A 16,468-nucleotide genomic window follows, 5' to 3' on the forward strand; every position below is an offset into this window, starting at 1 on the left:
CTCTCTCTCTCTCTCTCTCTCTCTCTCTCTCTCTCTCTCTCTCTCTCTTGCTCTCACTTGTTCGCTTCCTCTCGCGGTCTTTTCGTGTTCCTTTTTCGCTCTCTTCCTCCTACTCTTCCTCCTCCTGCTCCTCGTCCTCTTCGTCTTCCTCCTACCTCGGCTCTTTCGCGGCGATTAATTTGCGAGGCCGCTACTTCGGAGCGACTCGATAGCTCTTAAATCCGGCACCGGTGTCTGCGACGTAGGAGCTGCTTCTGGTAATGCACAACTCGACTCGACCATTTGTAATGACGCAATTCGTGATTATCCTTTACGAGGCTGCGATTATTTACGACCGTTGGTGCGGCACGGCGTGGCGCGGCGCGTTCTCCGAGAGCGTGAATTATACCGCGTGCATCGGGGCGAAAATTACTTAATTTCCGATGCTGCCGATAAGTCGCCTAAGAGCCGGGACGACCCGCGCATCTCGTCGTGTTGCGCGATCGTCGAAAAACGCGCGCGAGTGCGGCGTATCAATCTCGTCGCGCCGACAATTTCTTGGCCGCCGCCTCATTTTCGCGCGTCGTTCATGAGGAGGAAGTAAAAGACGGTCGATTAAGAGAAGTGCACGTTCTACAAGCGTAGCATCATTAAAAGGGTTGCGAGACGCGGGTCCGCATTCTCGTGAAGGAGCCTCGCGAGGGGACGTCGCGAGGCTGACGCGCGAACGTTACTCATGAATCCTTCCTGAATTATGGCACCACTTTGTCCACTCGGGCAACTGTCTGTTTCCTGTAATAACCGCCGGTGCTTAGGCACACACGCTCGCGAGCACGCGAGAGCGGAAGGAAGGGGCGCGCGGATGCGCTCGCGTGGCGGAATCCGCCTCTCTTGCGACGTTCTCTCACTTTCCTCCGTTTTTATCGTCGCCTCCATACCGCCTTTTTTACCGCGCCCTTTTTTCCTCCCGCTGTCATCCTCGCGCCCATCGCGCGCCGCCGGCCCCCATCCGCTGCGTTAGGGACGGATCGTTTTGCCGCAATTAGTTTTGCGGCCGGCGCGTCTCTAAATCCGGCAGCGATCGTAAATCCGCGCCGACACCGACCCGGAATTCGCGTGGCGAACGATGCACCGCGGAAAATTGGAGCGTATCGCATCGCGCGGCGACCCTACTCGGTGGTCGACGTCAAAAATCGCGACGTGTCGCGCCGAAATTGCATCAATTTCGAAATCACGGCAATTTCGACTGTTTCCGACGCGCAATCGCGCGTACATAGTTTTGGCCAAAACGACGGGAGATGTTGAAGATGTTCCGTCGCGCATATTCCCCCTCTGAAAAAACGCTGCGCCTGATCGACTATTTCCACAATTTCCGAAATTTTCCACAATTCCGTAGTAATTGTCTCTGATCATTTTTTAGTGAATTTACAATTAGTGCATTTAAAATTCACAATTTCTAAGTAAAATATTTTATACAGCGCTAGGATAAACAATTTTAGGTCGCTGATAGAAATGTTTATCAAGAATATTTATCTGGATTACCACTCAGATAATTATTTTATTGAGTAATTCGATAATTGTCCAATATCGTCCAGATAATATACTTGATAAACATTCTTATCGACTTTTACAATTGAGCCTTTAGCCGGTACTATAATTTCTATCGCGCGATCAGCGGCAGCACCGGTCGGCGAGATTCTGTCTTGCAATTCCTCGCGATTACGACAGCGAACCGGGAGAATTTCGCAGACCGGCGAATCGGAATCCTCATAACACGACATGCTTTCGGTCGTTGACGTGATGTCGCGCGTGGATAATAGACCTCTTGCATTCGAGAGGGCGGCTCGTGGGAAATTAATCTCGGCATTATATTGCCACGGCGACGTCTGGCTGCCGCTTTATTTCGGACTTTTGGCCCGACTTACCCGGTACAAGTATATCTGGCTACCGAAGGTGTTTAGCACCTTCTCGTGTTCTATAATCAACAAAGCGGTACATCGCGAAATGTTGTCTCATCCACCGCGATCCTACATTCACCTTGGCGCTGTGAAACCTCAATCGCGTGATATCCTTATCAAGCGTCGCCGTCAAGTACATGTAACAAAACACACACGCTGCATTCAACTCACTGTTGTTTGTTTCTCAAGTATTTCAGAGGTTTATATAACTGCGAACCTATTGCAAGCTCGTTATAAGCCTCAAATTTATTCAAAATGCATTTTCAATCCTAGTAAGTTTAGCATTTCAATCGAGAATATTAAATTAAAATTAAACTCTGGTTTGCTTATTATATAAAGTCGAACAATCTTTTTTTTAACTCAGAAGTTTTATAGTATTTTTGTAAAGAGAATAAATTCTTTTTTCTTCTAACTACATGATAACATGAATTTTAATGCAAATCTAAGTGTGCTATTTTGGTTGAATTTCTTTTCACTTGTTTCTTACCGTTTTAAGTCACATCATTTAAGACGTTTAAACGTATTAAATTATAACTTACCCGTCTCTTAAACGTATGTTAAATGACGTGATTTAAAACCGTAAGCAACGTGTCAAAAGCTTCAGCCAAATTACACGCTTATGTGTTTAAAAATAACACACTTGGATTTGCAGTGTTTTCTCGAATTTGTCATGAGTATATTTTAACACCATTACACACCAAGAAAATATATTCTTTGTTGAAGATAACTATTATTTAAAAGAAGGAAAAAATAAACTGATAAGTATAAACCTATCCAAAAGTTACACTCCGATTTCTTCCTAATTTGACACAAATGTAGAAGTACAAAAAATATTTAGATCATATTATTTTATTTTGGCTCACTTTGAGTTTCACGGGCAATTTATAGCTTTTCTCACTCCTATCATCAACAAGTACAACAAAATTGCATAAGAAATAAAATTAAATACAAGATATAGGCGTTTTTGGTTTGCTGATTATGAATATGAAGTTGAATATGTAAAATTACTTGTATAAATAATAAAATGTTTAAACAAAACATGTAAAAAATTGAAAAAAATTATACAAATAATTTCTCGGCTTGGCCGAGATTCAAATCATTTTTGACTAATTTAGCACATATTTGAAATATTTTGGTCAAAATCTCGGCTAAAAAAATTTAGAATGTTTCGTATCTCAGCTATGCCGATTTTGTTAAAATTATAATTAAAATTGCCGGATTTCGGTTTGGCTGAGATTCGAACCATTTTTGACTAATTTAGTATAGATTTGAAATATTTCTGTTAGAATCTCGGCTAAAGGAATTTAGAATGATTCGTAATTTTACATATTCAACTTCATATTCATAATCAGCAAACCAAAAACGCCTATATCTTGTATTTAATTTTATTTCTTATGCAATTTTGTTGTACTTGTTGATGATAGGAGTGAGAAAAGCTATAAATTGCCCGTGAAACTCAAAGTGAGCCAAAATAAAATAATATGATCTAAATATTTTTTGTACTTCTACATTTGTGTCAAATTAGGAAGAAATCGGAGTGTAACTTTTGGATAGGTTTATACTTATCAGTTTATTTTTTGATGAACTTAGCTATGCCGATTTTGTTAAAATTATTTAATTATATCTTGTATTAAATTTTTATTCTTATGCATTTTTGTTGATGATAGGAGTGAGAAAAAAAATAGTAATAAAAAAGTATATAAAAAAGTTATAAACTGCCCGTCAAACTCAAAGTGGGCCAAAATAAAAAAATATGACCTAAATATTTTTTGTACTTCTACATTTGTGCCAAATCAGAAAGAAATCAGAGTATACGTTTTAGGTAGGTTTACTTGTAAGTAATCGCTTTTCGTAGAAGTAGAATATTTTTCTGTGTAGCATCGATTTTGCTACAACACATTTTACGCGACTCCTTTCTATTCTAAATATTAATCATGTGTCTGGCAAAAAAAAGAATTCTATTCTCAACGTCAAAAACGCGAAAGAACATTGTAAATGTAAAATAACAGAAAGATCAGAATTAAGAGAGAGAAAATAGAAAAAAGAATGGAATTAAAATAGAATTAAAAATAGTTGAAGAGAGAGAGAGAGAGAGAGAGAGAGAGAGAGAGAGAGAGAGAGAGATTAAAAAATTCGCGAATTTAATGGCGAGTTGCTCTGCTCGCCGTTTCGTTCAAGTATATGCCGAAATCGTTCTACCGAATCGCAGCGAATCGAGATGTTATCAACTGTTCGACGTGTATCTCGCGGCGATTGACTGACATCCCCGTAATTACGGGAAAGGCGCGTGTCCCTCCGCCAAATAAAATTAGTCCCGACTTGGCCGCAGACACATCGCACTTTCACATGTTCCTTTCTCACGCCCCCGCGTCGCACGCCTTTCATAACGTCCACAGGATCCATTTGTATAGATTTTGACGGCAGCGGGGCCGATAACGCGTATGACGACTATGTAATTTCATCTCCGACTATCACTGCGATAGATCGCCAAGGCCCAAGAGTTTCGATCGGGCGTCGAGGAACCGGTATAATTTTCGTGGGCTCGGGATTCCGATGTTGTACGCATGCGAGAACGATTTCTGTCGCCGTTCACGACACTGAAAGTACGCCAATTACCGCGAGTGATGACGAAAATTGAATGGACTAACTATATCTTGTTGATCCTCTCCGTTTCCGCGCCACGCTGGATAATTAAATCTCCTAAACGTCTTAGATCTTTGATAGCTCGTATCATGCGAGAAAATATAAATTTTGAATACGCAACATTACATATACAGTTCCGCGCTTAGATAGACGCCAACAGATAACGAGACCATGGTCGAGTCGTCACGCATTTATCATTCACCCAAATGGGCAAAGCTGAGATTCCTGTAGTAACGCATCAGTCGGGAACTGGGAGATTTTTTAAATGTGTCTAAACGAGAGGAATCATATGTTTTTTTATTTATTATTAGATTTTATTTTATAATATTTTTCTGTTATATTTATTTTATTTATTTTATTTATTATTAGGCATTTTATTAGATTACACATTCAAGAACATATATACAGAAAAACATCATTCTGCTGCCAAGAAAAGCCATTTCAGTTTATTTTCTTTCTTGCAAGCGACGGTCATCTTTAACAAAGAATATTTTCTCGATGTCTTAAAAAATATACTTATCACAAATCTGAAAAAAGCTCATCATTAAAAGAATTTATTCTCTCTACAAGAATACTAAAAAACTTTATCAAAGAAAAAATTAGTTCGACTTTCTGCATAGTAAGCAAACCGGATTCTTATTTCGACTTAATTTATTCTTGATTAAGATGTTAAATATTTTACTAGGATTTAAAATGTCGATTAGATAAATCTGATGGCTTATAATGAAAACTCACGATAGATTTGCGAATATATAAATTCGTCAAATATATGAAACAAGTAACATTTACTTGGATGCAGCGTGTATCTTTTCGTGTGGACATACATCAAGCTGGTTGAAAGAAGTCGCTCGGTAAACGGCCGCGGTAACGATTCGCGATGCGTGGATTTAACATCGACGACGCGGGCGAGGGATGAGTCGCGATCGTTACGAAAACACCCTCCGTACGGGCGGTTGCTGTCCGTTTGATTCACCGTTTCCTGCGATCGTCGTATTTTTGTCCGCGCGTGCCTCCGCGTTTCTTTCGCTGGCTCTCTCCACGTCTCGTCCTTTTCCGCGCCACTCTCACAACCCCTCCTGCTATCTACGACCCTGTCGTATTTTCTTACGCCTTCAACCCTTTCTTTTTGGTCCGCGGCGCTCGTCGTCGTCGTCGTCGTCGTGCCACATGCGCCGCCGCGAAGAAAACGCGCTTCGTTCCCGTTCATGTGTACGTGCCTTCAGAAGGGCGAAGGCACGCGCGTGGAGGTGAGCCTACGTAGGTTTAATGAGCGCTATTATGACCTAGTTGCACTCGACATCGCGCACATAAATCCCCGCGGCACATTAATCCTCGAGAGCGTCCGGGAGTGAACTCTCCTGCGAGTGGCACCCAACGAGGGCACAGAGGCCGGAGAGAATTTATTAATCGTTGCAGAAAGAAAACGAAGCCCCCCGCGGAAGAAGGATGATCGCGTTCGGAAGTGACGAGCGCGGACTGCCGCCACGGTTCGAAAAAATTGAGAAATTCGCGCGGGAAGACCTTTGCGCAACCCTCGCGCCTATAAATAAGTTGGGATTTCAAAAACGCGTGCTTGCACCGGGAATGATACATTCGTACACGCGAATGCATCTATCACAGACGACATACTTTTTCATAAATTCATTGATTGATGACTTAGACAATATTTATTTGCTAATTTTATAACGACTCCCGATGCTTACGTGACGCTTTTGGAATTCTCGGGAGATCCACTCCCGAAACGGAATAGATTTCTATCTATTTTTCCAGCCGGTCGACCTCTCGCATATTTCTACGAATTTAATTAGGATTCTTTCTTTTTCTCTCACGCGCCTATCGTGAACCGGACTTTACCTCCTTCGAGATCGCGCGTCCCCGGCATACCGCGAAGATACACGACGTACAAAGACACAGCGCGTGATCGTGTAAGAAAAAAAATACAACAGAAGAGGAAAAGGAATGAGCGCGCGAAGAAATACAAGAAAAGGGGAAAAATAAATCCACGTTACCGCGTGTTCGCGCTCTCTCTCTCTCTTTCTTTTTCTGTCTCTCTCTCTCTCTCTCTCTCTCTCTCTCACTCTCTCTCTTTTTCGTTTGCACTTCTCCTCGCATCTTTATCTCTCGTCATCGCTTTCTCCTGGGCGTGATTTACGCCCAGGTTGTCTTCCTTAATTAGGTTAAGGCTCTTTGGTCCTGCTGCTCTGCCGAGAGCAGGACCAAAGGCGAGAAGGATAGCGCGCAGCTTCCGATTCACTCGCAAAATTCACTGCGCTTAGCGCGACAGACGTGCGCGACTCGTTCTCGCTTTTCTCTCTATCTCGAGAGAAAGAGAGAAAGAGGAAGAGAGACTCGCGGATAAGCTCCCCACGTGGCGCGCCTAATTAATCGCCTTTCGTTAGTCGCTTCTCTCGCCGGAGGTTCATTACGCTTCATCGGTAGCTTTGCCCGCGTCTCTTCGCTGCGCTCGACGAGAGAGAGATAGATAGGCAGAGAGAAGAGAGACGCGCGCTTAACGAAGCGCGACACGGTAACCGACGACGGCTCAAGTAGTAAACCGCCTTCTGCGCCTCGGTTGGCCAGCCATTGCGTACTCGCAGCCACCGAAGGCCGTTCTAGGCCGTTTGGTAGCGACCGTTAGGCAATGCTTCTTGCACCGGTTACCTTAAACGTTCGCCTGAGCGCGCCCGTTGTCCTTGCTAGAATTCGAGCCACCGTGTTGCGCGCCTCCTCGAAAAGCGACTATGCCGACATAATCGCCGTTGACCCGTGAGACACGGTCGCGTCCGTGATAGAAAGAGTTATTTTCCTCTCTTTCGCGAGAGAAGCCTTCAACCAGGCTTCGACATTCGCGCTCGATACAGTTCATGCGAGAACCAACGGCGCGGGACTCGGAAATGCAATAAAAAAATTATTTGGTATTAGTTTGGTATTAGTTACTATAATCATATAATAAAAGAACTTTTGTGAAAGAACTTTTTTGAAATTTTTGTGGTAAATGTATAGTTAATATGATTATCATACATTACTAATAATATTAGCTTACATGCACTGAGAGAAAAAAAATGATTAATTTGAATTATAGTTATTTTTTATCCCAACCATATTTTCTCGTTATTTTAACATAAAGATGACAGTAATAATGTGCATAAGATTATTACCACCAACTAGTAGAGTTAAATACAAACGTATAAGTAATAGTAGAGTTTAATACAAAGTAGTGTGATCGTGTAACAAATAATTTCGAGTTTTTCATGTAAAATGAATCGATTGTACTTCTGTATCGTTATGATTTTATGAAACAATGTATACGCCATTTCAATCTATGATCCTCTGCTGTCCGTTGCATACATTGTTTCATAAAATTATATTAATTATTTCATGAATATATAATCGTTATATTTTAGCTGAAAAATTCAAAATCACTCTTATTACACAATCCAACGTATCGCTATTGCTACTTCTTGGCTAGAACAGCAGGGAGATATAGTTGGCGTCGAAAATAATAATTTTAGAAGATTAACCATTTTTTCTCTCAGTGTGCCATCGTCGTCGCCGTCTCATTCCCGCGAAGCAAGTGCTTACTCGCGTCCGACATGCGAGTCGCATTTTTTTCAGGCACTTTGATACGACCGACGCCACCTTTACGACACATTAGGTCGTAACGCGGCGACTCTTCGCTCGGCCTGATTTACGCCGTGCGGCTGCGCGTAAGCGCGTTTATTAATTCGCGACCTGGCCGTGTCGACCAGGCGCGGGTGCGATTTAGTAAGGGGAGAATCAGCGCGTTATTTTGCACTAACGTGAAATCCCTGTAGCGCGTCTGTAGCGCGGAATAAAAGGCGGCGGGCGAGGAGGAGACGGGCGGGCCAGCCATTGCTCGCGAGGGAAACTTCGGAATTTATTAACTTGTACGGTACGTTCTTGCGCCTGCAACACAGCCACCCAGAACTCAATAAAATGTACTTTCGTTACTTTCTCGCGATCTCTTTTTCCTCCCTGTTCTCCACGCCGTGGCGCATGCTCGTTTATTTGTTGGCCGCGCGATAAAACTTCTCCTCTCTCTCGCCTCCTCTCGGCTCCGTTTCTTTTTCCCCGTCTTGACGTCTCGTCGCCTCGTCCTTCCCTCGGCCTTTTCATTTAAACTGTCCGCCGGTCGTAAGAAATAATGCTGGAAAAAGTCGCTGCTCGCCTCAGTTACGAGATACCCTTTTTAACGATCGCACTTAACCGTGCCTCTTGACGCTGACGTACGATGTACACAATATTCGCGATTGCAACGGGGAATTAAGCCCGATATAAATGCAGTCCCTTTGCTGAGACTCCAATCGGAGTCGTATACGCGCCGTATACGTTTCCTCGTGCGCTTTACACCGTTCGTGTTACCAGAATCCCTTCTGTGTTCTCGTCTTACTCTTCTCTCTCTTTTGTCCCGTCTCTCCCTTTCTCTTTCTCTTGCAAAAAATTCAGCTGATCGTCTAATAGTCGGGTACAACGATCATCGCGTTTATTTGTCGCAATTGCCGATGCTCTCGTCGTAGGAACAACGGATACACAGAGATGTCTAAACGCACGATTGTTCGCGACCGCATTACGTAAGTCTGCGCAGACGAAGATGGTGGTCGGCTGCAGGTTTGGCCATCGTCGCTCTTCCGGACTCGAAATTTTGACTCTACTTTTAACCTAACTATTCCATTTAGCATCTATTTTAATACTCTGAAACCTACATCAGCCTCTTTTGATTCTTTTTAACCTACTTTTTAACTTACTCGAGTCGTAATTTTAACTCTACTTTCAGCTTTACTATTAACATCCTACGATAATACAATCTGTTTTAACGCTAAAAAAAGTGAAAAGGGAAATTTCAGATATCATCAGGGTCAAAGTAGAAGTAAATTGTATCATTAGAATTAAATCTGCTTTGCTAACTTAGCTCCTACTGCGTTGTGGAATTCAAGGTTTAATACGGGCCAAAATTTCGACTCGGATTTCGGACTCTTCTTCCTTCTCTTGTTCATCGCGACGTTAAAGACGCAAACTGAGCGTGATAATAGCGGGGCGGGAGTTGTTTCTCGCGATTCCCGCCATATACCGGTATAGACGAACGGCGGCACGGTCTATGGTCAACTATAAAGGCCATCTGCTCGCTTTTAGAGCCTCTTTTATATCGGCCCGGTGACGTCACTCTCGCCGGCGAGAGAGACGGACGCGCCCACTCGCCACCGTCGTGTAACACCTTGCTCTCCTCTTTGTCTTCGCCTACCTTGCCCCGTCGTCGTGTCCGTCCGCGACGGGTCCGTCGAATCCAACGAGCCGCATTGACTGACGCGCGTGTTATATGGCGGAACTTTAACGAGTGTTCGTCTAATCGTCGTGAACCGAGTTTCGAGGAAAGTCTCGCGCGACTGGTCGGTGCTTTTGGCACGGTTATTACCGCAAACGTCATTGTCGTTCGTAAATCATTGACCGCGCTCGTTTCCACGCGTACGTGCATCGTGACACCGCTGGACGCATAGTACAACGCGAGAGATAGAGAGAGGAAGAGAGGAGGGATGGCCGACGGTCGACCGGATCAGCCTGGTCTTGGAGAAGATCGTTAGCCGTTGCTCTGTTTACGCGCCGTCGCGCTTACACGACAAACGATCTTTCGAATAAACCCGTCCAGAGATGGAGCACCGTCACACCTGTCACGAACTTTTCTAGATCTTATACCGGCTCGATCAGGTCGAGCTTCGATTTGTATCCTGTCTTCGGCCACTTCAAGTATACTGGTCTCGAGAAAATATGAAAATATTCTTAACAAGCTTTGAATATGTCGCAGAGCGGTAAAGAAATATGTATTTCTGACTCGGGCTTCTTCGCATGTTTAGGGGTTGAAATTACCCTTCTCCCCCAAAGGAAATTTGTTAAAAGTATCTTTAAAACCCCGGGTACATGTAAAAAATATTTTAGACGAAAATTTTTATGCTCTTTATAATATTATTATTATATTATATTATTATTAATATATTATTAGTATTATTATTAATATATTATATTATTCTTATTATATATTATTATTACAATTGTGTATATTTAGATTTTCCAAATGTCGTTTTTCAATCTCTGGTTACTCTATTCAAAGTTCATTAAAAAAATCGACGATTTCAGGGAGAGAATATTATAATTTTTTTTTTTTATAAATTCCCTTCAATTTTACTATATTTTTAGAAGTGCAGAAATAAACTGTCGATAAGGCATCTATCTTGCTGAGGAACATAGTGAATTTTGTTCGAAATGTTTACCCTCGAAATATAAATTCCTAAAATATAAACGGAATATGTATAAAGTGAAAAAAAAGTTAATTACTGCAGAATGTCAATCCACTTCTCAGCTACACAATTCTATAATAATTTCTACTAAAAATAATCTTTCCGTGTCCCGTGTGTATCTTCTTGACGATGGGTATCGCTCGTAAAGATCGTGTGGCGATCGCGAATGATTTTTCGCCGCCAAGGGACGGCGACGGTGTCGTCGTTGTCGTCGTCGTCGTCGGGGATTGTTTGCGATCTCGTAAGCAAGGTGCGAGGTTTCGTAAGGCGGCGTTAACGCCTTCTAGCGAGGATCGATCGAGCCAGCCTGGTCGCACGTTTGGCACGGCGCCAGGCAGGCGTCCCGACGCTTTCCGAGATGGTGGACCGAGTCCGGCCGAAGGCAGCGTCCCGGCGTCAGCGTCGGCGTCGCCGTCGGGCGTCCGTCAGTGCGCGTGTGACATGGCTGCGAGGCGTTACGGCGACCTAGACGCCCTCCACCTCGCGATGTGAACACACCCGCGACACCACCTTCGCCTACGTCGACCTCGCCACGATCCCCGTACGCGCGCGACTCCCCAGCGGCTCTATCGATACACTCGGTCCACGGAAATGAGTCAGGATCGCCGAGCGCCGCGAAAGACTGTAGCTCGTGCAAACTCGTCGGCGCGGTCCACGCACCAGCTCGTGTGATTCCCGTAATCACGGCAAGGATCGGAATCGTCGTTGTCGACGGTGCATCCTGGCGCGGTTGCACTTTCTCGTCGGTGGTTCCGAAAGTTCGAAGTCGCCCGCGTGCTCGTGTTGAAGGGACTGAAGGGGACTGTCCACGTGAAAACTCGTTCCCAAGCTTCCCGAGTCGAGTGATCGTTATGCCGGCGGGTCTCTGATCGCCGAACGTCACGGCGATCGCGGGAAATCGAGACGCGTGGACAGGAAGAACGGGACGATGTGAGAGAGAAAAGTGCGAGGTGACCTGAGCGAGATGACGAGTCGGAGGAGGGTTGATCTCTGAAGCTCGTCGCGAGTGCGTGCGTGCGTGCATGCATGCATGCATGCGTGCCTTATCTCGCGAAGCGCAACGTATCATTCCCAGACAGACAGACAGATAGACGCATTCCCTGTAATCTCGAGACGGCGAAAACAGTCGGCCGCTCTCTGTTTTCGGAAGTTTGTACATATAAATGCTCGCGCGCGCCATCGGTGCGTTATTCCCAGTTGGACGTGTTGGTCGTTCAGGTTACGTGCAAAATTTCACACGTCAAGTTTCCTCATCCGACTGAGCAAAGTGGAAGAAAACTGTTAACGTAGACAGCCGAACTCACCGCGCGAATTCGACAACTTGGAATGCGCGGAACTATTCCGTGTCTCTTTTCGATTCGAAGACGTTTCTCCGCCGAATGCTCGACGCAGCATGACGCGATTTTGAGCGAGAATTTGGGACCTGCGGCCCACGCTCGATGATCCGCGCGAGCAGTGCGAATGACAGAGTGGCTGCGCGCCGAGACGACATCGCGATTTCGGGTCTGATCGGGGTAACGTTGATTCGACGACGCGCGGTCCCGGCCGTCGCGGCGCTCCCGCACGCGAAAAGTGCAGAGAACGGGTGGGCGGGAGAGGGAGGCAGGAGGAGTGGGTGCATGTGAATGTGCGCGCACGTGCGTGTCTCTGTGCGAAGTGCATAAACCGACGATGGGATATCGGTGAGATCACGAGGTCACCGCAGAATGCCTGAGCCGAGGGCAAAGCGCTGTAAACACTGTGACGGTACGCCACGCGACGTGGCCGCGCCACGTCGACGAGTGTGTTGCACCTCCTCGCTGTGTGACGATCCCTTTAACACACTTAACGATGCCAGCGACTAACATCTGCTGTTGACTAATAAAGATCGTTGCGTTCCAGCCGATTGTGTGCCGTTTCAGATTTCCCACTCACTCCCTCACCGTCATATATCCGCGCGCACTGAGAAGAAGATACTTGAACATTCTTTGAAATAAACTTTGTCCCATGAAGAGATTTTTCAAATATTTTCTTTCTATGTGCGAGTGAGCAGCAGCATGGACGATCGCCGCGGTTTCCCGCTGGGTCCGCGCGCGCGCGAAGTCCACGAGGTAGAGGCGAGACAAGCGGCGAGTTACTTGCCGCATGTAGGCAAGTAACAAGTCCTACTTGACTCGCCTCGTCATTAAGAGTCGCGTCGCGTGCCGTTGCGTCGTGTATCGAAAGTGAGATCTCGCGCGTCGCGTCCCGACCCGCTCGATTTTCTTTTTTTTCTTTTTCAACCGCAATCGCCGGAGTGTAATGAAGTTCTCCGAGCGGCGGACGAATTAATTAGGACGGAGTTGATTAATTCGCGGACCGTTTGTCCCGCGAATGAGCGTGATGAACGGAGAAACTCGCCTCGTTTAGAGGCGACATGCTACAAGTCTCGGATCCGCCGAGGGGACCGAGACTTTTCGCGAACGCGCGACTTGTTAACTGGGATAAGACTATTTTATTTGTGGGTCATTTATTCCACGACCGCGCGACCGGACATTTGGACCAGGGCTTGAGGCAGACCGAGACGAATGCGCGAAGCGCATTCCGGATCGGCCGGCGACCACGTCCAACACTGCACCCCTCCTCCTCTCCCCCTCGTCCATCCGCGTCGCTCTCCGTCGCCGTCCCGTTCTCTTCCTCAGGCTTTTTCTCTTCAACCCTTTCGCCGGCCGTCTTGCTCCTTTTCTTTCCTCGTTACCTCTCGGCGCTCTCCCATGCCGCCATAGTATTTTTACCCACGGTTGTTCACCCTCTTATCTGTAGGTGCAGTTGACGGTTATCCGGTCGGACCCGGCCGGATCAGCCGTCGATTTACGCGCCGGTTGCGCGCGATCCGCGACGCCTAGTAGAGTCGAAATATTGCGCGAGATTTATCGGCGAGAAAGAGAGAGTGTCTGTGCATATATGAGAGAGAGAGAGAGAGAGAGAGAGAGAGAGAGAGAGAGAGAGTCGATCGTCTAGGAGTGTGGGAACAGTGGCTATTTTAAAAATCATATTCAGAAGCAGGATCTCGGTAGCGTTTATTTGAATTTCTTTCGCGATTAAATCCCCCTCCCTGTAAACACACCGCGCCCGTGCAAATGTGCTAACGATCACTCCGATTCCCGGTGTTGACCTACTTTACTTTGTTCAACAATTTTATGCCGGACGATTGCGCGCGATCTTTCTTTATTGCCGCATCTGTTGGTGCCTTTGTAAACACCGTCGTCGCGAAGTACAGAGTCAGACATTGGCACGGTAAGTGCCAAAGTGGCAAAAATTCCCTCTCGATCGATTCTACCGTTCGCGTGGTCGTCTTCTCTGTGTCTCCGCAGTCAGGAAGAGAACGAACGCACGCCGACGTCGCGCGTTTCCTAGGAAGACAAACCTCCTCCTCGCGAATGACAAATGAAGTCGGCGCGCGTGCTTCCGTGGGCGCTGCGACGTGCTAATTATACATCGGATTTTGCGCGAAATGAATCCGTGACGGATCGAGTCAGAAAGCTTTTTAGTCCACCATAATTCCGGAAACTTTCCGTTTGTTCTAACGATCAATAAATAACCGTAAAGTTAACATGACACGCAGCCTTTCCTTTTAGCCTACATTTTCTCATGATTTCGAAGCGTGAATTTTATGGCCGTTTATTGATTGTTACAGTAAAAGGAAAGTCTTCGAAATATTTTACAAATGTGCTCAATCGATCGTAAGTGTCATTTTATGGACATAACCTCTTATTTTTTATAAGAATTTTGTAGGCATACGTTTTCTCTCTCTTCTGACGTCATTAATCAAGATGATCGTGGCGGTCACGAAAATCTTAACGAACGCGTCCGTGCTTTCAAACGCTCCTCGAGCTGCGTTAGATTAGCTCGGAGATCAAACGGACCGATTCTCGTCGCGCGTGAAATCGAACATTGCGATCTAATTTGCAGATTAAGTTAATCCCGGCTGAAACAGGAAGTATTCGTGGAAGGATTTCTCATGAATTCAAACAAGGAAACGGCTCTAACGACATATAATCACAAATAAATTCAAATGCTTGAAATTCCGGCAAGCAAGAGCCGAGCAGGCTGACCTAGGAGCTAATATTGTCGAATTGAAGGAAGTCTAATATAGTCTAATTATAGTCGAATTTCAAGCACTCGAATTCGCGAGAAATAATATTGAATGCTTGAAATTCCGGCAAATAAGAGCCAAACAAGCTGATCTTGTTTAATTAGAGAATATTGGCTTCTAGATCATTATTTGGCTTTCATTTGCCGGAATGACAAGCATTCGAAATCATTCCTCGCGAATTGTTGCATAAACTCGCGACAATCTCGGTATCCCGGGACGGAAGTTTCCATGGATTTATTTAACTTTCGGCCGGAATGCACGTCGAAAGTCTTACGTCAGTACCCCATGAGTATGAGGCGAACGAGCCGGCCGCGTTGGCGAATACATATCGGAAGGATGATGCGATCTCGCTTGAAAAAATTGAAGGTTGCGTGCTTGAGTTTTGTCTCATCATGCGCGCGAGTAATATATCGTCCATTTGCATCCAGTTTCTCTCGTATTTTCGAGAGAAATGGTAAGCGTGACGAGAAGAACGACGAAGTTTTATTCTCGCTCCGTCTTCTCGGGCGAGTCTTCTCTTTATCTTTCCTCGTCTTCTTTTTCTTCTTTTCTTTACTTCGTTTCTTTTTTATTTCCATGTCGTTTGATCGCGAAGTGTTACATAACGCGAAGCTTATTTCTATGCTTCTTTTCGCGCGATGATCACCGAGTCCGCGGTCAATAAGTATAAAATCGTCGGCGCGCGTGTGGGCGTTGACAATCGTATGACCGCAGGGAGGATCGTTCGCCGAGTGGAGACGATCGATAAATCTCGATCTAAATTTATCTTCCTCACGGGAACGTGTTTCGCGCGGCTCGTAATCGTTCGCGCTGCTTTTTTCGATTTATGGCCGGCGGCTTCCAGCTATACGGTTTTACAGCTTCGCTTCGTTGCGTAAACGCACGTTATCCCGCACACTGTATACCGTAACTTGGCGACGATTACTCATTCTCGCGCTCTCGAAAAGACAGGTAAGGAGGGAGGGAGAATTTCTCCGTGTTATATGGTCCGAAATTTTTGGACGACCTCAACAGTCCATCTCGCGACGACGACGGCGACGGCATTAAAGTGATTCGTAGGTACGCGAATGGCTCATAAACATAGCGGCGAACAGCTGTCGATGGAAAACACAGGTTATATTTAAGCCTGACGTTGGATATCCGGCCGGTCTTGACAATAGCTCGGACACACAGATTCGTTTCGCTCTCGCAACGGCGCGAGATGCCCGCGAAATGCGTGCGTGCGTTCACGCGCGTAATCGCAACAGATGTGATTAATCGTTTCCTCTGAAAAGCGACCGCGCGGTAGTCAATAGCGCGGGACGTGGAAAGAATGCCGCGTATAAATATTGTGGAATAGGTCTGAGAATTTCGGGACACCGGCGCGGCCGCCGCGCCGCCCACGTTAGCGTGCGTAAATTAAATGGCTTTTAAAGAGCAACTCTTTCGAGCGACTTTGGGTTTACTGTGTAAACGTTGTAAATCTA

The 16,468-nt window shown here is 45.6% G+C and overlaps 1 protein-coding gene across 2 annotated transcripts in view; it reads left to right on the forward strand.

Moving 5' to 3' along the window:
- Positions 1-7,052: 7,052 nt before the first annotated feature.
- LOC116845662 (myocardin-related transcription factor B) overlaps positions 7,053-16,468 on the forward strand; it is a 232,522-nt gene continuing 223,106 nt past the window's right edge. Inside the window, exon 1 of one of the 2 annotated variants that reach the window (XM_032818645.1) lies at positions 7,053-12,634. In XM_032818645.1, the coding sequence (XP_032674536.1) occupies positions 12,595-12,634 (40 nt within the window). In that variant the 5' untranslated portion in view covers positions 7,053-12,594. The remainder of the gene's footprint in view (positions 12,635-16,468) is intronic. The other variant, XM_032818646.1, reaches the window with a different exon arrangement.

The sequence above is a fragment of the Odontomachus brunneus genome, unplaced genomic scaffold (assembly GCF_010583005.1).
Source record: "Odontomachus brunneus isolate Ranch 3 - 2012 unplaced genomic scaffold, Obru_v1 Obru_scaffold_054, whole genome shotgun sequence".
Taxonomy (NCBI): Eukaryota; Metazoa; Arthropoda; class Insecta; order Hymenoptera; family Formicidae; genus Odontomachus; species Odontomachus brunneus.